Source organism: Pinus tabuliformis, chromosome J (assembly GCF_031772625.1).
Source record: "Pinus tabuliformis cultivar Carrire ecotype Pingquan chromosome J, CPIR1, whole genome shotgun sequence".
Taxonomy (NCBI): domain Eukaryota; kingdom Viridiplantae; phylum Streptophyta; class Pinopsida; order Pinales; family Pinaceae; genus Pinus; species Pinus tabuliformis.
Window position 1 is genome coordinate 1,631,009,454 of NC_142295.1, and position 23,431 is coordinate 1,631,032,884.

The 23,431-nt window shown below is 37.3% G+C and overlaps 2 protein-coding genes across 3 annotated transcripts; one reads left to right on the forward strand and one right to left on the reverse strand.

Moving 5' to 3' along the window:
* The first annotated feature begins 7,863 nt into the window (after positions 1-7,863).
* LOC149233746 (membrane protein PM19L-like) lies at positions 7,864-9,152 on the forward strand. Of its 2 annotated transcripts, none has more exons than XM_089376804.1 (3): positions 7,864-8,361; positions 8,547-8,588; positions 8,726-9,152. In XM_089376804.1, exons 1-3 carry the CDS (start codon positions 8,213-8,215, stop codon positions 8,727-8,729), a joined length of 195 nt encoding a protein of 64 aa, XP_089232930.1. In that variant the 5' UTR covers positions 7,864-8,212; the 3' UTR covers positions 8,730-9,152. The 2 variants fall into 2 exon arrangements, with proteins under 2 accessions (XP_089232930.1, XP_089232929.1); XM_089376803.1 differs by having other exon boundaries at positions 7,871-8,361; positions 8,547-8,592.
* A 12,005-nt stretch (positions 9,153-21,157) lies between these two features.
* On the reverse strand, positions 21,158-22,186 carry LOC149233747 (membrane protein PM19L-like). The gene is made up of 3 exons (XM_089382283.1): positions 22,038-22,186; positions 21,807-21,852; positions 21,158-21,673 (listed from the first exon to the last, which is right to left on the reverse strand). Exons 1-3 carry the CDS (start codon positions 22,184-22,186, stop codon positions 21,503-21,505), a joined length of 366 nt encoding a protein of 121 aa, XP_089238409.1. The 3' UTR covers positions 21,158-21,502.
* Positions 22,187-23,431: the final 1,245 nt, after the last annotated feature.

Sequence of the window (23,431 nt, forward strand, 5' to 3'; positions counted from 1 at the left end):
TGCTTAAAGAACAACTTTGCAGTTTTTTCAGCTATAATATGTTTATTACAAGGCATCAAAATACACATTTTGCTGAACCTATCCACAACAACATATAAATAGTCATGACCTTTCCTAGATTTAGGAAGTCCTCCAACAAAGTCCATGGAAATACTTTCCCAAGGATGGGAAGGAATTGGAAATGGAGTGTACAAGCCTAGTTTTCTATTGTTGGGCTTGCTTTTAGCACACATGGTACACCCTCTTACATATCAGAAACTGTGTCATTCATTTTTGGCCAATAACAAAATCTTTGCAGCTGTGAAACCGTTTTACTTACCCCAAAGTGACCTGATATTAGAGAAGTGTGCGCTTCCCGGATTATCTTTACTCTTTCAGTTTGCGGAATCCATAGCTTCCCACAATGATACAAGATTTGGTCCTTAATGTGATAATCCAATTCTTCTACTCATTTGCCTTGACTTAAAGTTGCATATACATCTTTGAAATCTATATCTTGAGCATATTGTTCAATTTAGCTCTCATGCAGTACTGAATTATGCCTAAGTATAGTGGACACATTTATAATAGGTCTAGACAACATATCTGAAACTTTATTGTGTATGCCCTTTTTATATCTGATGACTAAATGAAATTGTTGTAGAAAGCCCATCCACCTATAGTGTCTTGATTGCTGCAACTTAGTTTGGGAGTGTAGATATTGAAGTGGTTGATGATCAGTATGTATGACTGTCTCTTTGCCCATTAAGTAATGTTTCCACCTCTTCACACTTTGTACTAATGCATACAATTCTTTATCATATGTTGGATAGTTAATTACTGCAGAATTAAATGTCTCAGAATGATAACATATGGGTTTACCATGTTGTATCAACACTGCTCCCATGGCATAGTCACTAGCATCTGTTTGGATCTCAAATGGTCTTTGAAGATCTGGAAGTGCTAGTACTGGTGTTGTACTAATCTTTTCTTTCAAGGTGTCGAAGGCTTTCTGCTGTTTTCCTCCCCACTAAAACACCTTGTTCAATCCTGTCAAAGCATGTAAGGGAGCTGCAATTAAGGAAAAGTTAGAAATGAACTTTCTCCAATATTGTGCTGCTCCTAAGAAGCTTCTCACTTCTATAGCAGATTTGGGTTTAGGCCAGTTTGTAATGATTGCAACTTTATAGGGATCTATCTTCAATTCACCACCCCCTACTATATGTCCCAAATTATTCAAAGATGTTTTTCCAAATTCACATTTTGATAGTTTAACATAAAGTTTTTCTCTTTTCAAAACATCTAGTGTCTGCTTAACATGCTTTAAATGTTCTTCCCATGTTTTGCTAAAAATAAGAATGTCATCCAGATATACAATAACAAAATCATCAAGAAAAGGTCTGAGTACATCATTCATTATTCTCATGAAAGTAACAGGATCATTAGTTAAGCCAAAAGGCATAACCAGCCACTCATACAATCCCTGATTTGTTTTGAAAGCAATCTTCCATGCATCTTGTTTTGCAACTCTAACTTGATGATATCCACTATGCAAGTCTAACTTGGAAAAATAAACAACTTCCTTTAACTGATCTAGTAGATCATCTATGCGAGGAAGGGGATAACGATTTTTTATCGTTATCTTTTTCAGTGCTCGGTAACCAATGCACATTCTCCACGAGCCATCTTTCTTTCTCACCAAAACGATTGGTGACCCACATGGTGATGTGCTAGGTTTTATGAACCCCTTCTCTAGCAACTCCTGCACCTTCTTCTTGATTTCTGCATTCTCTAAAGCGGACAACCTGTACATCCCAATGTTAGGAAATGGTGCATCTTGCTGCAAATTAATATCATGCACTATTTCCTTTTTGGGTGGCAGACCTTTAGGTTCTTGAAACAAGATATCATACTCTAAATCAACTTTTTCTAAATCAGCTTGTTGTTTAGCATCACAGCCCTCAAATACATTGGTTTTATCAAGTTCCTTTTCCTTTACAACCATCAGTAAAAATTGTTTGCATGAATTTACAATTCGTTTCATTTGCCCTGAGTTTATTAGAGTGTAATTATTCTTGAGCTTATGAGCCCTTACAAAGTATTTGACTCCATCTTTAACGAGTAGATACTTGTTCTCAACTCTATAGAAAATAGCTTTTCTATCATACAAGTAAGGACTTCCTAAAAAAATTCCACATATATCTAGAGGAATTATATCTAACTCAACCTCATCTACAAATGTTGACCCAAAAGAAAACTTAAGTTTACATTGTCTAGTCACTTGTAGTTGTGCTTTATCACTTAACCAACCTAATGGGTATGGTTTCTTGTGAGGTGTAGTCAGTAATCCCAACTTCTTTACAATTGCTTCAGAAATTAAATTTACTTGTGAGCCACTATCAAACAAAGTATCAATCTTTTGATGTTTGGAAACAACTCGAATATGGAAAAGCTCATGTCTTTTTCTCTCATTTTCTTCATCATTAATAGATTGTGTAGAATTACTAGTAGATGCTTCAGAATTTTTACCTCTTATACATGTGGCTGCAATGGTTGTTTCATCTCTTGAGTCTGACCCCAAATATTTCTGAATAGCTGCAGCAGTCTTGTTCTTCTTGCCCTCAAAATTCTTAGGTCTCAGCTCCGGATGCAGAATCCAATAGTGCTCATCATCATGCCCATCCTTTTTATAGTGAGTGCATGAAGACTTTGTATTTTGTGCAGTATTGGCCTTCCTTTCTTTCCATTTCTATTTTCTTTTCTCCTTATTCTTGCTTGCAATGGGTTTGGATGATCCCCCAACTTTTGGGTTCCCATTCTTTCCTCTAGCTTCTGGATGCATAGCTTGAACAGATACCTCATCTATACTAGTGGGATTAAACATGAGGATAATGTGTGTCATGTAGCTGTGTAGACCCCCTATGTACTTCAGCAGAGTCTCGGGTGAGTCTAATGAAATTCCTAGAATCAAAGCTCTCTTCCTAAATTCTTGGGTGTAACCCTATACACTTTGCCCTTTCAATTGGCGAAGAGTTTGCCAACTCATCATGGCTTGCTGCATGTAAGCTAGTGGATAGAACTTTTTTGGATTGCAGAAACAAATTCACTCCAGATAGAAAGAATCTTACCATGTTTCTTCATGTCAGCTTATGTCCTACCTTCCCACCATACCAAGGCAGTGCCTCTGAGGCACAGGCTGGCCAGCTGAATCTTACTCTTGTCTGAGTTGATACTTTGCACTTTGCAATACACATCAATTTGTCTGATCCAATTATCCAGCTTCTCTGCATTCAACTCTCCATCATATATTGGTAAATCAAATTTAACATCTAATTTAATCAAATATGCCTTCTTTTTATGTTCAGGGCTATTAGGAGGTGTGAGAAAGCTTTCTTCTTTCCCTTTGCCTTTTGAGTGGTCATGGAGGAGAGATTCTTCTTCTCCTTTATCTTGTTTGGAGCCTGATGAATCCTCATCTTTATGTTTCCTAAAGTCCTTATACATTTCCTCTACCATGGACCTCATGGCTAGGAAACTATCTATAAATTGAGGGTCTGGTCCCAAAAGACTTTCTTCTGACATTTTCTTCCGAGGATAGACTCTTCCAATCTCTGGGTTAGTTTTGACTAGCTTTCCTTCTCCTAATTTAAGCTTTGATCTAGTTAGCATTCAACAGCAAAATCTAACACAAGCTTGTCTAACCTTAAACAACCTAGGAGCTCTGATACCACTTGATCTGAAAATCACTCATGAATGATCTCAGTTAATTAATGAAGGTATTACAGACTCATATGGTGGGGTGTGTTTATGTTATTTTAAGCAACGAATTGATAAAATTGAAAAATAAACAGACACTTGAAACAGTAAGAGAAATATAGTAAGCAAATATAAAAACACAACAAATCTAATAAGGAGTTCGCCCAATCCTCCTAGGCTACGTCTCCTGGTCCAGCCTTCAGTGGTGGCCTTTTCTATTGTGTCTTAAAGCAGAGATTTTACAGTAAGGAGCTCAATTTGAGTCTCACTTAACAGATGATGATTAGTAGGGTGGTACTTGGATTCCCCAAGCCTCTAGAGTACACAGACTCCCCCTTACTAGATCTCGACCTCAACTGGTCTCAATGGTATGAGCCCAATTTGGTACTCAATACCAGACAGGTATACACAAAGGAGTTTCTTGAAACTCTCAAGCCCTCTCTGGAGTTCATAGACTCTCGAACTCTCTCTATCTCTGTCTGCTCAATGCTGCCTTTGCTTTGCAGGTCAGCTCGGCTTCTCTGTTTTCTGCAATTCACTTCTTTCTCTACTTCTGTTTTCCCCCTATTCTTTTTCTGTTCATGGCTTAAAGCCAATCTGATCTCTGACTATTCGTTTCCTCTTCCTGGCTCTCTGGATCGCCTGCCTCAGTCTGCTGGAATTACCCTGCTCTGCGTCGTCATCGCTGTGTAATGCTGCACAGAGAAGTGGCCACTTGTCGCCTTACGGACTGAGTGTCAGTTTTCTTTTGAACGGTCGTCATTTGCATTACTCTAGGATTTTCCCACGAAACTAATCCTTCTGCCAGCTCATCGGTCATGCCAGACCTCAAATCTTTATGTGCATCAGTCTATTCTCTCGTTGAATCCTATCATCCATCGGGTTAATTCTCCGCCGTTGATCTGGAGCCTCCAGATCCTACGGTCTCTGTTTATATCGCGTGGGTAAGTTGCTTGACCGTTGCTCACGTGATGTAAGCGGTTTTCTCTCTCATCCATTGGACACACGTCGCCTAGTGTATGGCATCACCCTAAACTCGGCCAAACCCGCTTATTGCTTGAAGTGCATGCGATATCCTGCCGGTTTTGGGCACGGGACTTGACTTCTGATGTTTTCCGCACGATTTCCTATTTTCCCTCGTGACCGAGCGCTCGAGGCTTTCCTTCTGAGTGTTTTTTCCTGCGATATGTGATAATCTGGATTTGGGCTTCTGATTGCTAATTTGCGTCCATGCGCGGTCTCCATGGGCCAACGGTCAGCGTGCTTTGACCGAGGGTCCTCGTTGTTAATTTCCATTGTCCAGATTTCATTTTTGATACTTGTTATTCATAGGATTTGATCTGACATAATTTTGAAATAGTCATGGGAAATGTTTAAGGATCCAATTCAGATCACCTACGCCCACCGAGGAAACACAAACTTCGACTTTACCGCAACCCACAATCTGGCTCATGGGTTACTAGGCCATGTGTTCTATCATTCAGAGGTCCACCTCACTCAGCTTAGAATCCATCTGGAAATCCAATTCAACCAAAACATGAAAACCCCATCACACCATGGCTATTTGGAAATGGCAAGGCCAGGCAGGGAAAAACACTATCACACCTGGAAAAACCCATGCCATAACAGCAAAGAGCCATATGCAGTACCATGCATGCCAAATCTAACAAGGAAAACAAACATGAAAATCGATACCTGCAAAGAATCTTGTTGTAGCTGCTTGATCCCTCTTCCTTGTTTGCTCTTTCCTTCCTCTTGCCTTCTTTTCCTTTCTTTATCCAATGCCAAAGTGCTCCAAGAAAAATCTAAGTGTCCAAGAGTGAGAGAGAGAGAGAGAATAATGAGAGAGCTCCAAAACTGAACTGAAAAAAGGTTACAAACTGATCCTCAGAAGCCTTTTTATCAATTAGGCCTCTATTTTCTTCATTTTCCATTATTTTCCTTCATTTTCCTCCTCACATGCAACATGTGACCTTTCACCTCCCTTTTATCCTAATTTTCATTATTTTCATAAATAAATGTGCCAAAATGCCATTTTTCCTTTCCAAAGCCTTAGGAAATGCCTTTTCCAATTTCCTTAGCCATAATAAACCAAATGAACACCCATTAGGATGTTTTTCCCAACATTCAGCTTGCAATAAGTGTCCCATGACCATGGTCTTATATATTTTTACATGAATTTTTAACTAGGGATGTTACATTCTTGGTTATTGAAGCCCATTTCCAGGAAGCGATACATCCAAGGTGAATCTTCGTTCCTGCAGGAGGCTTGTTTCTGAAGAATTTGTTTGAATGATGAATATTTTTATGATAATTCTCACACAGGTGAAGATAAAACAACAATATTTCACATGTCCATCTCTCTAAAATATTTGGCATCTGCAAATCTGATGTTGTTGTGGAAGAGGAGCATAATCTAGAACAGGGGAATATGAACCACCTTGAAGAAACCAAACACTTTGAAATTGAATGAGCTTAGAATAGTTTAGATCATGAAAGGACACATCCTTGTCATATCCAACACTGGTTTTATGCTTGTTCCTGACAAGCTCTTCTCAAGGTCTGATGATGGGCTTAGGAAATGTAGTTTGATCTTTTGCATATTTATGAAACAATTCCCCTGAAATGGGCACTTGATTTGAATCAACCTCAACTTCACTAATTTGATTAGTTTTTTCCTACTTATGGGAGTCTGTCTCAACCTCAATTAAAAGATTGTTTTGAACAAAAACAAATTTAGAATGATGTCTTTTCTATAGAAGTTCATATTGTTGTAGCTATGATTCGAGTTGCAGAAAGTCAATCTTTTCTTATGCATTTTGAAAACATGTTTGAATGTCAACAAGAGTGGTTTTTCTAATTTTTATTGTGTCATCAGCAAAACAATGTATCAGAGTATTCAGTTACTCGAATACTATATTAATTCTCACCATTTTTCAACAGTTTAAATTTGTGGATTCAAATGTACTCCCAAAACCAAATATAGGGGTGTTCCCTATGCTAAAGGATTTTGTAATTGAACGAAATGTTACACCAAGGAAAAATGAAGAATTAGAGAGTCAATAGAACTTGTATAAAGGCTAATACCAACACCAAATGAACCATTGCATGAAGACCAAACCAACACGCATATAAACACGCCAAGTGATACCAAGTACCACCACTAGAGAGGATATAATGCACAGATCATCTCGCATGTATAAATAAACCAATTTGCATGAATTACGATGAAATACATTCAACACTCACTGCTAAGGTAATATATTCAACCACATAACAAAGGAGATTCAATGCACAGAGAATGGTGATACCCGCACAAAAAAATCTCCATTACCTGCATAGCTCTATCTATGAAGGCAGTAGCAAAGAACATCTTTGTTTGAATCGTCCTATCCGCTACATCCGATCATCCCTTAGACTTGCATGAAAATTTTAGCATGCTTTATGTGTGCTTATAATAGTTAGTGCTCAAATATATTTTCTAAAGGCTCCTCCAACTCAGAACCAATTTCAATTTTTGTCCCCTCCTCCTTGGCATCTTCTTTACTTTTATCACTGTTAATTTTTGTAAAACTTGTAGATAATGGTATGTGAAGAGGCCTTACATTTTCCCAAGGAACATGTTGACCTTTTCTTGGTTTATAATTATGAATCCAACGCCAACAAAGAGAATAGAGGGAGTCTGAACCAGTACTTGATAACCTCATTCTCCTATAAAGAAGTGCAATAGGAGAAGCAATGCAAGCGGACTCAAATTGACCCCAAAGATTTGAAGAATCGACCCACATTTTCAAAAAGGCCAGTCAAATTCGGAAACTACCTTCATGTCCACGTATAGCGAAATACGGAAGATGTCAGGTGTAGTGAAGTCAGCTGGGTCAATCCAAAGAAAACTAAAACTCAAATGTCCAGCTATCAAGTATTAAAATTTCAATGGATACTCAGAAGAATCGACCTGGTTTTAATTTTTTTATCCAATCAAATGTGTATAGCTTCACAAGAACAAGAAGATAATTCCGAGGATTGGGATTTTTTTACTACAATTTATCCCAGGCTACACACATTTCTCGTCTACATCAAAATACCTTATTCTCGTGCAACTATTGAACAGGGCAAGGGCTAACCAGCCATATATTGAGTCATAAATGCCCTTGCCAGCTATGTATGTGGTGCACGTCAGGCAGGATGGCATAGGATGGCATACATAACTCCGGCGGGCGACCTCGCGTTTCCGGTGACATACGCGGGACCCACCAACGAGGGCCCGCCCGCCCCGTCTCGTTTTTGACTACGGCGACCCTCCCCGCGCGCCAAAACGCCATTCACAACCGTTCGAAATCGGTCTGCGCGGGAGCTCTGCCCTGTTTCATTCCCGCTACATTAGGCTGTTTATCGATGATTGCCATTTTGTGAAATAAGCTTAAGCAGCAGTCCCTTAGTCCGAGAATATTTTTCCTTGCCTGAAGCGACGGGTTTCATGATTATTTTTGCTCTGATAGCCTCCGTAGTAGAAGCTGCTTCATGCCTTTCAGGGCTTCATCATCTCCGAGTTTGGACTGCACAGAGCTTGGCTTCCAGTAACGGATCCTCCATGACAGCTTGGGCGCTCACATTACTTGCTATGGGGTATGTATGTATTTATATATAACTAGTATAAGTTCTTTAAGTATTATAGGGATTTCTACTTACTAGCTACAAAATGACATACTGTATACTAACACCATATATATGAGGGATTAATTGAATTATGGCATCTGGTTTATCTACAAATTGAGAATGAACTAATGATTTTTAACTCACAAAAATTGTAGATTGGGATGCAAGGAGATCCATATCGGCGGCCGAAACACAAAGTTGGTATTTAGTACTACTCTTTTATTTCTTTCAGACACTCATATTCGTCACCAATGTCCTATTCTCTGCCTGCGTTTTCCTACTGTCATGACGTTTTTTTATCAGTAACGTTTGGTGAGTTTGCATGTGTGTTCAGATAACGCTGGAATCGTTTCTTATTATTGTGTCTGGAACAAAGCTGTTCTACATCTTACTCATCCACGCTGGTTTTTTCGAAGGAAATTATTGTTCTTATGAGAACACTTATGTTGCCACAACTACAGCGGAGCCTCAGAAGGGATGAACTCCTGCGGCCTCTTCAGTTTAGTGTTAGATTGTCCATAGAGTGTTGATAATAGCTTGTAGTCTACCAGTAGATGGGCTGTTTAGTGTGAGTAGTAAATTAATGCATGCGAGAGATAAAGAGCAGAGTAGCTTTGAATTTGAGCAAAATTATGTTAAGTTTTGTTTGGCAATATCGTAGGTTCATTGTTTACTGAGTGAAGTTGGGTTTCTATACACTGCTTGCAAGTCATTGTCATAGCAGAATACAGGAATGAAAGTTATTGTATGATGGTCATCAAGTTGCGGCTCTGTTATATGTAAATCTTGTACCATTATCATGGAAACTTGTTAATGTTGGAATAAAAAAGCATGTTCTACCTTAAAAGTTTCTCGCTACGGACCTTTTCATGATTGAATAATGGGCAAATAATGTTTTATGAATCGTTACTTAGTCATAAAGGAACGCAAAAGGAAGGAAAAGCAGCCCAAGCGAAAGAATATAATGTTCCATTTATCAAACACTCTGATTTCCTTGGAACTTTCTGCAGGGCATCAGATTTTTTATCACAAATTTATGACAAGTCTGTTCAGTGCTTTCTGTTAATTGCACTCATCACCAAATACTTTCCTTTGTGGATCTGTTGGTCTAGGGACTTTACAGCACAGTTGATTTGAGGAATCATTCTGTACTGTACTCTTATTTAATAATGGACAACAAAGCTTATTGCTTTAAATTGGATGTCCCACCACATAATGACATGTTTGAATCAAATGGTTATTATATCTGATGAACAGTAGGCCCCTTCCGTCGGATATTACAGGAGAATATCTGCGCCTTTTTCTAATCAAACCACAATTTGCTTATGATTGACACGCAACACTTTGTGCTTCAGTTTAGCTTTACGGGTTAACTTGGAAATGGATTCAGAGTCCAGCATTAGTACTAATAGTTTTTGGGTGGAAATAACAAAATTTCAATTTTGAGTTTTTGGGTGGAAATAACAAAATTTCAATTTTGATAACCTATGAATAGAGTTATACATTATACTAGCCGGAGACTCTAAGCTCAAATATATTTTTAAATAGACTTCTTATTTATATTAAAAAATAAAAAGCATATATTTATAAGATAGATATATTTTAAATGCACTTATTCTTTATATTAAAAAGTAAAAAGCATATATCTATGAGATAGATTTATGTATTGTTTTTATTATTAATAATTATTAAAATTTTATATATCAATTGTATATCTAATATAGAAGGAATTACAATTACAAATTCCCTTAATACCTTCCTTTAAAAGTTCTCTGTATATCATGTTATTGATATTAAGAATGGAATAACTTATACTATCTTTTTATTAAAAGTGGAAAAAAATTTCACATTATCTTTTTTTACATAACACAAATAAAAAAATATACTATTTAATATAAACATTGAAATTTTATTTATAGCTAACCTAATTTTTTTTACTAATGCATATATTTTAAAATACTTCATCTTAATTGAACATAAAATGAATTAAACTAGTATAGCAACATGAGAAAGGAATGCCATAGTGAATCTGGGTGATACATTATTTGAAAATAATAAATGTGTTGAATGCTTCTTAGGAAACCAATAAAGGATCCATTAAATATGGTTTATAAATAATGTATTCAGATGATCTTAGAAATGGTTAATTAATAATGGAAAGCCTTAATGTCCAGTAGCATCTAGTCAACACTTGCTCATAAGGAAATGAGGTAATTATATGGTTTATAGACAAAACCACATTCTTAAATAGATGCATATTAAGAAGACAATTTGAAATTGCAAATTGAGAAAAAATTGAAAAAAAAAACCTTGTTTGACGAAGAAGATGTTAAGACAAATGTGGATATTATCACCACAACTAATGATGCGAAATTAAGACGTAGGATTCAATTTCTAGAAATGGATTATGTTAATAGGTTAATGTCACATCATGATAAATTAAATCTTCTATGGAGTGCAAAACATGGATAGGAAAAACAAAGAGTTTGAGTTAGATTTTGATTGAGATTCAAAACTTGAAACTTGGTTTAGGGCTAGTAAGGGTTTTGCTAGATCCAAGTATGTTATATTAAGGAGCAATGATGATCTTGTCATTAAAATAAAGTAAAATTTGTTACGCAATTAGTGTGAATGTGATGTGGGGATTTCAACAAAATGGACAACTAATACTCATTCTTTCTCTTAATAAGACGTTGAATTTTTTCCACTTTGATAGGAAAATCCATTTCACTTTTTCTAATTCTCTTTGAATTCCAAATATAACATTTTTGTCAAAAAAAACGGTTTGAATTGTGGCATCTTTCATATCCGAGGCTAAGTAAAACAATGGATTCTAGACTTTCATAATTCTTCCACAAAGCCCCCAATATATGTTTGTGATAGTGATAACTCTTCTATCCCTGGCAAGATTATGACATTTTGTTTTGAATTGTTGTGTTATCCATAGCCTAAGAAAATTGAAATGATGGATTCTATAGTTTCATGCATGTTTGATAAGGCCCCTTGATTTATATTTGTGATGGATATAGCTAGGATGATGACTTTGGCGTCTTCAACAAGGGTATGACACCATTTTCTATTATGTACCTCCTCCAATCGGTTAGAAAACTCTTGCACTGGATCCTAATTTGAATCCCGATCAGATTATCTACATTGCAATTGAAATGACAATACATGCCAAATCTTCATTGCATCACAACCAATATGACAATTTTTTTCTCTAGACTAAATTTCCACTAAAGTATCTTGTTTTATACTATAACCAAACCTCATTGTCATAATATGCTTTAAATCACATTGCTTTAGGAAAAAATACAAGTAACATAAATTATAAAATAAATAAATTGTAGGAAGTGATTGACATTTGATATGAAAGATATTGATATAGTATAAATTAAGCTAATCAATTTATCTTAAAGTTTTAAAAAATAAGGAAACCAAAGTGACATTTAACCGCAAAAGCAAAAGCAGAATAATTTTTTCCATTAAGACAAAGTATTCGAGTAGGCTTTGACTGCTCATATTTTAACAAATAAAACATTTTGAACTAATAATATCAATGGTCAATCATACATAGCTAGCATTTTGGTGAGAATAGATTGTATCCATTCAATTCAGTTTTTTTAGCTGATCCCACTTGAGGGTTGAGTAATAGCATGCACTATTTTTGTATTTTTCATTATGAGAATAAGGAAGTGTTGTACAAATTGAAGAGCTAGGGGAGACCAACTGCTCATTTAAACATGTTCACTAGGGGATAAGAAAAACAAAACTCAACAACTAAATACAACAACATACAAAGCGAAAAACAAGATAGGAGAACAATGGATTTAACATATCGAGAATTCATTAATATTGATATATCTAGAGACCTTTACTGTGTATATGGTATGAGGATTATGTCCAACATTTCAGATCAGACATCACAAAACCATCATTAGATTGGTCTCTATCCCAGCAATCAAGGGCTCCAGAGCATTTGTTCCAACCAAGGAGACCCTCACATGTGTCATTGGAAAATTAGTATAAAGGGGCACGAAAAAAGATTGTTCTTGTCACTTTTTCCATTTGAATTGTTTGTGCCAACTTGCATGCTCTGAAACTCTCTCATCTTGCCATATTTGGGGGGTATGTACCTTGAATGCACCCAAAAAAAGTTGGAAATGTTGTTGTCCTTCTGAACACCATAGCAATGTCCCTAGTGGGAAGGTATATGTAGAAGTATTAGATTAGAAATGTTAAGATATTGGTTTTCCATAAGTTACTCCTCTCGCTTTGAAGAATTTGCATGGCATCCCAAAGGTTCTTATAGATTGGTGGGATTATCAATGTAATAACGTGATTAAGGAAATGTAACACCCTCCTCCCACATTTACCTAAGCTAACCAGCCTACCAGGGTAAACATGTGACAGAGATTTAGTATGATATGATTCAACTCCCCAAGTACGGTTAAGGAAGTGGAATCGACAAACCAAAACCAAACTGATTAACAGCGTGACTAGCAGCCATGTATTCAGTTGCCTAAATGCAGCGTGACTAGCAGCCATGTATTCAGCCTCTGTTGAGCTAAGTGCAACTGACCTCTATTTCCTGCTGTACCAGGAAACTGCAGTTGAACCATGGTTGAAGATTCCTCTAGAAGTGCTCTTCCTGTCTGATGGACTCCCTGCCCAATCCGCATCTGTGAATCCCTGAAGATTCACTCCCTCTGTCCGTCTATACCACAATCCAAACTGAGATGTGCCTCTGAGGTATCTCAGCGCATGCTTCGCTGCCTTCCAAAACAGCTTGGTAGGCTGAACCATAGCTTGACTCAGCTGGTTCACTACAAAGCATAAGTCGGGTCGTTTGTTTACCAGACAAATAAGTGAACCCACTAGTTGTCGATAAACAGTAGTAGCTACTACCTCACCTGAAGTAGCATCCTCCTTCCTCTAGTTCCCAGCTAGAGGAGTCTACATGGACTTGCACTTCTCCATGTGAAAGCGCCTTAGTATCTCATTGGCATACTTGCCTTGAGACACAAATACTTCACCATCTTTATGCCACACCTATATGCCTAGAAAGTAGTGCATAAGACCCATATCTTTCATTTCGAACTCTCTTGCAAGGTACTCCTTGCAAAACTGGATCAGTTGATCATCACCTGTCAAAATCAGATCATCGACATAAAGAACAATGATCAATGGCTTACCTTCTACCATGATGTGGTAAAGGTTCGCATCTGCTTCACTCTTGGTGAAGCCCAACCCGGTGAAATAGCTGTCGATCATGGTGTACCAAGCACGGGGTGCTTGCTTCAGTCCATACAAAGCCCTCTTGAGTCGGCACACATGCGACTCACGATCAAAGGTCTCGAAACCCTCTGGTTGTTCAATGTACACCTCCTCCTCAATCTTGCCATTGAGGAATGTTGTCTTCACGTCTATCTGATGGATCTTCCAACCCATCTGAGATGATAGTGCCAACATCAATCTGATAGATGAGTACCTTGCTACAAGAGAAAAGTTCTCATCATAGTCGATCCCCTCGACCTGTGAGAAACCACGGGAAACAAACCTTGCCTTATGTTTCTCAACACTTCCATCAGCTGCCTGCTTTACCTTGTAAAGCCATCTGGAACTCACCACTGACTTGTCCTGAGGTCTTGGGACAACATCCCACACACTGTTCTGAATTATAGAGTCGTACTCCACTACCATTGCATCAACCCACGCTGGTTGCTGCATTGCCTCCTCGAATGAAGAAGGTTCGGTATCTACACACTCCCCAACCAGGTCCATGTACCCAGTGTACCGCTCAGGTGACCTCCTTTGTCTGCGCTGAGAAGATGGTTGTCCCACACTCTCCCACGCATCCAACATCAACCTGTCAGCTTCCCTTACGTTTCCGCCCATCTCTGGAAGTCTCAGCGTGAGTGGATGTATCCACTCCCGGATCCTCTGCATGTCGCTGCTCCGCATCAATCTGAGGCTCCTCCTCCTCAGGAACTGAAAGTTCCTCCTCTGCATGCAACTTGAGCTCCCTCTCAAGTGATACTTGCATGGATTTCTGCTCGTCGAACTTCAGATCCCTGCGCACCACTATCCTCTGATTGGTAGGCAAGTACACCCGATAGTTGTGGGGTGTATCAGTGTACCCCACAAGTATTCCCAACTCAGTTTTTGGATCTAGATTCTTCTGGGCATCTTTGGTCACATGATAGTAAACTGATGATCCAAAGATTCAAAAGTGACTCACATTTGGTCGCTTCCCAGAAAAAGGCCTCCATAGGTGTCTTCATTCCCAGTATACGGTGCGGGCTTCTATTCTGCAAGTATACTGTTGTATTACATGCCTCAGCCCACAAATGCAGTGGTAGGCTTTGTTCATGCAACATCGCTCGAGCTACTCCCACAATCGATCTGTTCTTCCTTTCGACCACCCCATTCTACTGTGGGTTATGGGGTGCCATCAATTCCCGTTTAATTCCTTCTGCAGCGCAGAAGTCTTTAAACTATTGGAAGACATACTCTCCACCATTGTCGCTACGCAAGGCTTTTATTTTCTTTCCAGATTCTTTCTTTGCCAACGCTTTAAACTCACAAAACCTCAAGAAGTTTTGATCCTTCTTTTGCATAAAGTAGATCCAGCATTTACGAGAAAAATCATCAATAAAAATAACATAGTACCTTTGTTTAGCGGTGGAGGCTGTAGAGAAGGGTCCACAAACATCTGAGTGAACTCGCTCCAAGATTGCTCCAGCTCTACTGTCTCGATCAGGAAAGGAAGATTTCACATGCTTACCCAAGGTACAACCTTTGCATGTATTTGTCTACTCCAATTTTCCCTTAGGAAGTCTGGTAGAAATCTACTGCATGATCTTCAGGGCTCCATGGTGCAAGTGGCCCATTCTTTATGCCATAGCTCGCCAACATCTTGCCTTTTCACCATCTCAGCTTTGGAACTCAATGCAGCACAGTGGTCTACCTCCAGCTTGTAGAGATTCTTTACTCGAATCCCAATTCGTTTTGTCTGTCCAGTGCTGATATGCCTCAGGAATACCTTTTCTTTACTAAAGACTACATCATAACCTTTATCTTCTAGCATAGCGACAGACACAAGATTCTTCTTCAGACCTGGTACATACTTTACATCAGTCAGGGTGAGAGGAGCTCCATGCTCCCTCTGAAACACAACCGTACCTTCACCCATCTCGATCCGCATCTGGAGATCATTCTCCTCCAAGGTACTGAAAAGATTCTTGTCACCTAACATGTGGAATGAAGCTCCACTGTCCAGGTACCACAAACATCCCACCATGGATGAAACCATGCATGCAATAAGAGAGAAATCCAACTTAAACTGTGAGGTCAGTGCCTCAACATCAGATCCCTTCGAGGATCCCTTCTTGGATTTCTTCTGTGGACAATTTGTAGCATAATGGCCCACTTCATGACAATGAAAAAATCGCACTTTCGATTTGTCAAACTTCTTCCCACCATGGGAAGAACCGGATTTGGGATGGGATGCCTTCCCTTTCCCTTTCCTCACCTTACTCGCTAAGGCTATATTTTCCTCATCATCTTGCTTTGATGAGGATCCATCTCTGGTGCTTCTTCTTATTTCCTCCTGCATCAAATCCGACCAAAGTCGTTCCTAATCTGGCAGTTTTTCTCTTCCATTAACTGAGTCTTGGTAGCTATGCCAACTCTCAGGAAGACCGAGGAGTGCAAGACTCACCATGTCATCATCGGCTGCCGTGATCCCAATTCCAAGCTCATCCCTGCAGGTGGTGAGCTTGTTCAAATATGTAGAGATCGTGTCGCCCTTTTCACACTTGATTTTCTGAAGCTTGTCTTTCAGCGCTAGCTTCCTCTGATTGCTATTATTCTAATATATATCTTTCAATGTTTTCCACATCAAAAACGGTGTCTCCTTCCCATGGAGACTCGAGACTATGTGGTCTCGAACTCCCTCCAGAAGGATTCTCCTTGCTCTATCCACACATTTCTTCCATTCCGCCAATTCTGTAGCATTAGTCGACTTGGGGACTTCTTGATCAATGAAGTCCTTTAGACCATTATCCTTTAACACTGCTTCCATGTGATCCTTCCAGGCTATATAATTCGCGCTGCCATCAAAGGCATACTCGAGTCTTAAACCGTTGAACGCCATTGGTGAAATTGAGATGTGATAAGAACTCAATTTCTATATTCAGGAACCTCAAACTTCAAACTTCTCCCTTCTTGTATACAGTTATCTCCTTTGATCACTTTTGCTCTGATACCATGTAGAAATTCCCACTGTAGATCAACAGAGTATGCAATATACTAAAGCAAAATACAAGATCTACTTCTACAACAAACTTTGCGGAAGCTTAATCAAATATGAGCAAGATCAATTAGAACACATATAACTGAGAATGAGAAATAAATCACACATTAACACAGAAGTATAACCCAGGGAAAGCCTCAGCCTAAAACCCCAATCTCTGTATTATCATACAAGTGGAAATATGTTCAGATTACAAAAAGAATTAGCTCATAAGACTTCATGTTTGATTTTCTACAACTAATTAACTCAAGATGAATTAATTAATTGTTTTACAAATAGCTGCTAAGATCAAATTCGAATTTTTACTTCTCTATTTTAGTTCAAGGACTAACTAAAATAGGAAGGTATCCCAAAATGCTATTTATGGCAGTGCTATTTTTAGCACTTCTATATTTAGCATTTCTTGTTGCTATTTTAAACAAATAAAAGTTAATAAAGGAAAAATAGAAACCACGATTGATGGGACACTTATTCCAAGATAAATGTTGGGCAAGACATCCTAGTGTGGTTGTTCATTTGGTTATTAATGGCCAAGGAAATTGAAAAAGGCAATGGCTAAGGCTTTAGAAAGACAAAATGACATTTTTGGTACATTTATTTATGAAAATAATGGAAATTAGGAGAAAAGGGAAGTGAAAGGTAGCAGGTTGTATGTGAAGAGAAAATTGAAGGAAAATAATGGAAAATGGAGAAAATAGAGGCCGCATATATAAAAATGCTTCTAAGGATTAGTTGGTAACGTTTTTTTAGTTCATTGTTGAGGCTCTCTCATTATTCTCTTTCTCCCTCATATTCTTTGATACTTAGAGTTTTCTTGAGCACTCTTGGAGGGTGTGGCATACTTGGATTTTTGGAGCGAGAAGGCAAAGGAAGAGCAAGAAAGTGCAACAAGATATCGGGATCAGCGACTACATCGGGAGTTTCTTGAAGGTATCGAGTTGCATGTATGTTTTCCTCACTATTTTTGGCATGCATGGCATATGCATGTGGATTATTGGTCATGCTTTGTCACTAGCATGGAGGATTTCCTAGATTGACAGTGGATTTCCTAGCCTTGCCATTTTCAGGATAGCCATGGAGATTGTGGGTTTATTTCCTTATTTTATTTTGGTTGGTTCTTATGTTTCCTTACCTTGGGTTGAGTTACTACTTCTTGGAACCTTGGTTGGACAAACGCTCGGAGCCCTATAACATCTTGGGTTGAGTTACTAGTCCCATAGCCTTGGTTGGACAAATGCTCTAGAGCCCTTAGTGGGTTGAGTTACTAGTCCTGGTGCCTTGGTTGGACAAACGCTCTGGAGCCCAGCAACAGATGTGGGTTGAGTTACTAGTCTTGGAGCCTTGGTTGGAACAAATGCTCTGGAGCCCTTGATTGCTGGGATAGAGACCAATCTAATGATGGTTTTGTGATGTCTGATCTGAAATGTTGGACATAATCCTCATAACATATACACAGTAAAGGTCTCTAGATATATCATTATTAATGAATTCTCGATATGTTAAATCCATTGTTCTCCTATCTTGTTTTTCGCTTTGTATGTTGTTGTATTTAGTTGTTGAGTTTTGTTTTTCTTATCCCCTAGTGAACATGTTTAAATGAGCAGTTGGTCTCCCCTAGCTCTTCAATTTGTACAACACTTCCTTATTCTCATAATGAAAAATACAAAAATAGTGCATGCTATTACTCAACCCTCAAGTGGGATCAGCTAAAAAAACTGAATTGAATGGATACAATCTATTCTCACCAAAATGCTAGCTATGTATGATTGACCATTGATATTATTAGTTCAAAATGTTTTATTTGTTAAAATATGAGCAAGTCAAAGCCTACTCGAATACTTTGTCTTAATGGAAAAAATTATTCTACTTTTGCTTTTGCGGTTAAATGTCACTTTGGTTTCCTTATTTTTTAAAACTTTAAGATAAATTGATTAGCTTAATTTATACTATATCAATATCTTTCATATCAAATGTCAATCACTTCCTACAATTTATTTATTTTATAATTTATGTTACTTGTATTTTTTCCTAAAGCAATGTGATTTAAAGCATATTATGACAATGAGGTTTGGTTATAGTATAAAACAAGATACTTTAGTGGAAATTTAGTCTAGAGAAAAAAATTGTCATATTGGTTGTGATGCAATGAAGATTTGGCATGTATTGTCATTTCAATTGCAATGTAGATAATCTGATCGGGATTCAAATTAGGATCCAGTGCAAGAGTTTTCTAACCGATTGGAGGAGGTACATAATAGAAAATGGTGTCATACCCTTGTTGAAGACGCCAAAGTCATCATCCTAGCTATATCCATCACAAATATAAATCAAGGGGCCTTATCAAACATGCATGAAACTATAGAATCCATCATTTCAATTTTCTTAGGCTATGGATAACACAACAATTCAAAACAAAATGTCATAATCTTGCCAGGGATAGAAGAGTTATCACTATCACAAACATATATTGGGGGCTTTGTGGAAGAATTATGAAACTCTAGAATCCATTGTTTTACTTAGCCTAGGATATGAATGGTGCCACAATTCAAACCGTTTTTTTTGACAAAAATGTTATATTTGGAATTCAAAGAGAATTAGAAAAAGTGAAATGGGTTTTCCTATCAAAGTGGAAAAAATTCAACGTCTTATTAAGAGAAAGAATGAGTATTAGTTGTCCGTTTTGTTGAAATCCCCACATCACATTCACACTAATTGCGTACCAAATTTTACTTTATTTTAATGACAAGATCATCATTGCTCCTTAATATAACATACTTGGATCTAGCAAAACCCTTACTAGCCCTAAACCAAGTTTCAAGTTTTGAATCTCAATCAAAATCTAACTCAAACTCTTTGTTTTTCCTATCCATGTTTTGCACTCCATAGAAGATTTAATTTATCATGATGTGACATTAACCTATTAACATAATCCATTTCTAGAAATTGAATCCTACGTTTTAATTTCGCATCATTAGTTGTGGTGATAATATCCACATTTGTCTTAACATCTTCTTCGTCAAACAAGGTTTTTTTTTTCAAATTTTTCTCAATTTGCAATTTCAAATTGTCTTCTTAATATGCATCTATTTAAGAATGTGGTTTTGTCTATAAACCATATAATTACCTCATTTCCTTATGAGCAAGTGTTGACTAGATGCTACTGGACATTAAGGCTTTCCATTATTAATTAACCATTTCTAAGATCATCTGAATACATTATTTATAAACCATATTTAATGGATCCTTTATTGGTTTCCTAAGAAGCATTCAACACGTTTATTATTTTCAAATAATATATCACCCAGATTCACTATGGCATTCCTTTCTCATGTTGCTATACTAGTTTAATTCATTTTATGTTCAATTAAGATGAAGTATTTTAAAATATATGCATTAGTAAAAAAAATTAGGTTAGCTATAAATAAAATTTCAATGTTTATATTAAATAGTATATTTTTTTATTTGTGTTATGTAAAAGAAGATAATGTGAAATTTTTTTCCACTTTTAATAAAAAGATAGTATAAGTTATTCCATTCTTAATATCAATAACATGATATACAGAGAACTTTTAAAAGAAGGTATTAAGGGAATTTGTAATTGTAATTCCTTCTATATTAGATATACAATTGATATATAAAATTTTAATAATTATTAATAATAAAAACAATACATAAATCTATCTCATAGATATATGCTTTTTACTTTTTAATATAAAGAATAAGTGCATTTAAAATATATCTATCTTATAAATATATGCTTTTTATTTTTTAATATAAATAAGAAGTCTATTTAAAAATATATTTGAGCTTAGAGTCTCCGGCTAGTATAATGTATAACTCTATTCATAGGTTATCAAAATTGAAATTTTGTTATTTCCACCCAAAAACTATTAGTACTAATGCTGGACTCTGAATCCATTTCCAAGTTAACCCGTAAAGCTAAACTGAAGCACAAAGTGTTGCGTGTCAATCATAAGCAAATTGTGGTTTGATTAGAAAAAGGCTCATATATTCTCCTGTAATATCCGACGGAAGGGGCCTACTGTTCATCAGATATAATAACCATTTGATTCAAACATGTCATTATGTGGTGGGACATCCAATTTAAAGCAATAAGCTTTGTTGTCCATTATTAAATAAGAGTACAGTACAGAATGATTCCTCAAATCAACTGTGCTGTAAAGTCCCTAGACCAACAGATCCACAAAGGAAAGTATTTGGTGATGAGTGCAATTAACAGAAAGCACTGAACAAACTTGTCATAAATTTGTGATAAAAAATCTGATGCCCTGCAGAAAGTTCCAAGGAAATCAGAGTGTTTGATAAATGGAACATTATATTCTTTCGCCTCGGCTGCTTTTCCTTCCTTTTGCGTTCCTTTATGACTAAGTAACGATTCATAAAACATTATTTGCCCATTATTCAATCATGAAAAGGTCCGTAGCGAGAAACTTTGAAGGTAGAACATGCTTTTTTATTCCAACATTAACAAGTTTCCATGATAATGGTACAAGATTTACATATAACAGAGCCGCAACTTGATGACCATCATACAATAACTTTGATTCCTGTATTCTGCTATGACAATGACTTGCAAGCAGTGTATAGAAACCCAACTTCACTCAGTAAACAATGAACCTACGATATTGCCAAACAAAACTTAACATAATTTTGCTCAAATTCAAAGCTACTCTGCTCTTTATCTCTCGCATGCATTAATTTACTAGTCACACTAAACAGCCCATCTACTGGTAGACTACAAGCTATTATCAACACTCTATGGACAATCTAACACTAAACTGAAGAGGCCGCAGGAGTTCGTCCCTTCTGAGGCTCCGCTGTAGTTGTGGCAACATAAGTGTTCTCATAAGAACAATAATTTCCTCCGAAAAAACCAGCGTGGATGAGTAAGATGTAGAACAGCTTTGTTCCAGACACAATAATAAGAAACGATTCCAGCGTTATCTGAACACACATGCAAACTCACCAAACGTTACTGATAAAAAAACGCCATGACAGTAGGAAAACTCAGGCAGAGAATAGGACATTGGTGACGAATATGAGTGTCTGAAAGAAATAAAAGAGTAGTACTAAATACCAACTTTGTGTTTCGGCCGCCGATATGGATCTCCTTGCATCCCAATCTACAGTTTTTGTGAGTTAAAAATCATTAGTTCATTCTCAATTTGTAGATAAACCAGATGCCATAATTCAATTAATCCCTGATATATATGGTGTTAGTATACAGTATGTCATTTTGCAGCTAGTAAGTAGAAATCCCTATAATACTTAAAGAACTTATACTAGTTATATATAAATACATACATACCCCATAGCAAGTAATGTGAGCGCCCAAGCTGTCATGGAGGATCCGTTACTGGAAGCCAAGCTTTGTGCAGTCCAAACTCGGAGATGATGAAGCCCTGAAAGGCATGAAGCAGATTCTACTACGGAGGCTATCAGAGCAAAAATAATCATGAAACCCGTCGCTTCAGGCAAGGAAAAGTATTCTCGGACTAAGGGACTGCTGCTTAAGCTTATTTCACAAAATGTCAATCATCGATAAACAGCCTAATGTAGCGGGAATGAAACAGGGCAGAGCTCCCGCGCAGACCGATTTCGAACGGTTGTGAATGGCGTTTTGGCGCGCGGGGAGGGTCGCCGTAGTCAAAAACGAGACGGGGCGGGCGGGCCCTCTTTGGTGGGTCCCGCATATGTCACCGGAAACGCGAGGTCGCCCACCGGAGTAATGTATGCCATTCTATGCCATCTTGACTGACGTGCACCACATACATAGCTGGCAAGGGCATTTATGACTCAATATATGGCTGGTTAGCCCTTGCCATTGAACAGGACACAATAAAGTTTGGCTCTATTAGAGACGATGAAAGTCTTCGCAAAAATGCAACATCGAAGAGCTTAGACAATGAGCATTAAAATGAGAAAATTAAAAGCAATACAGTGTAGGAAGATTGTGTGTTAGGGTAGAGCCAATAGATGGATGTTGCAAACCTAACATAGGTGGAAAAGGAAAAGTGCTCAGCAAGAAAAAAAAAAGGCGTAGGTAGAGGGACAAAAACGTTACAACTTGACTGGTATGAGGCGCAATTCGAAACTGTGCAATCAATGAGCACATACAGACTTTGGCAGAGGGGAATATTGTCGATAGGCAGAGAAATACCACCAAAGCGAGTGGCTCAAATTAATCAGTGTAGGAGTACGCCTACTCTAATAGCACGTTAAAATTACACAAAATAATGGAATAATTATGATAACAGCATGTTAAACTCACACAAAATAATAGAATAATTATGATAACAGCATGTTAAACTCACACAAAATAATAGAATAATTATGATAACTTGTGAAATGCTTTATATTCATAAATATTTACATATTTATACATTCCCTTATGACCCCATAAATATTTACATATTTATACATTGCCTTATGACCCTTGGTTTTCATATTCCAAGTGATTTCTTGGACTCCAATGATTGTTCACATTCCACATTGCAACCCTTAGTAGGTTAGGTGTTCAACAGTAAAAATGGACCAAGATATAACATAATTTTTTTTTTTCTTTAAAAAATCCATTTATACCATGTTAGACATTGGATAAACAAATTTTCCCTATGTGTTTTGTAACATGGACTAGTTTCCTCTCGTGGATCCTTATCTCTAGTGATGGGATCATTGACTACCTTATCTCTAGTGATGGGA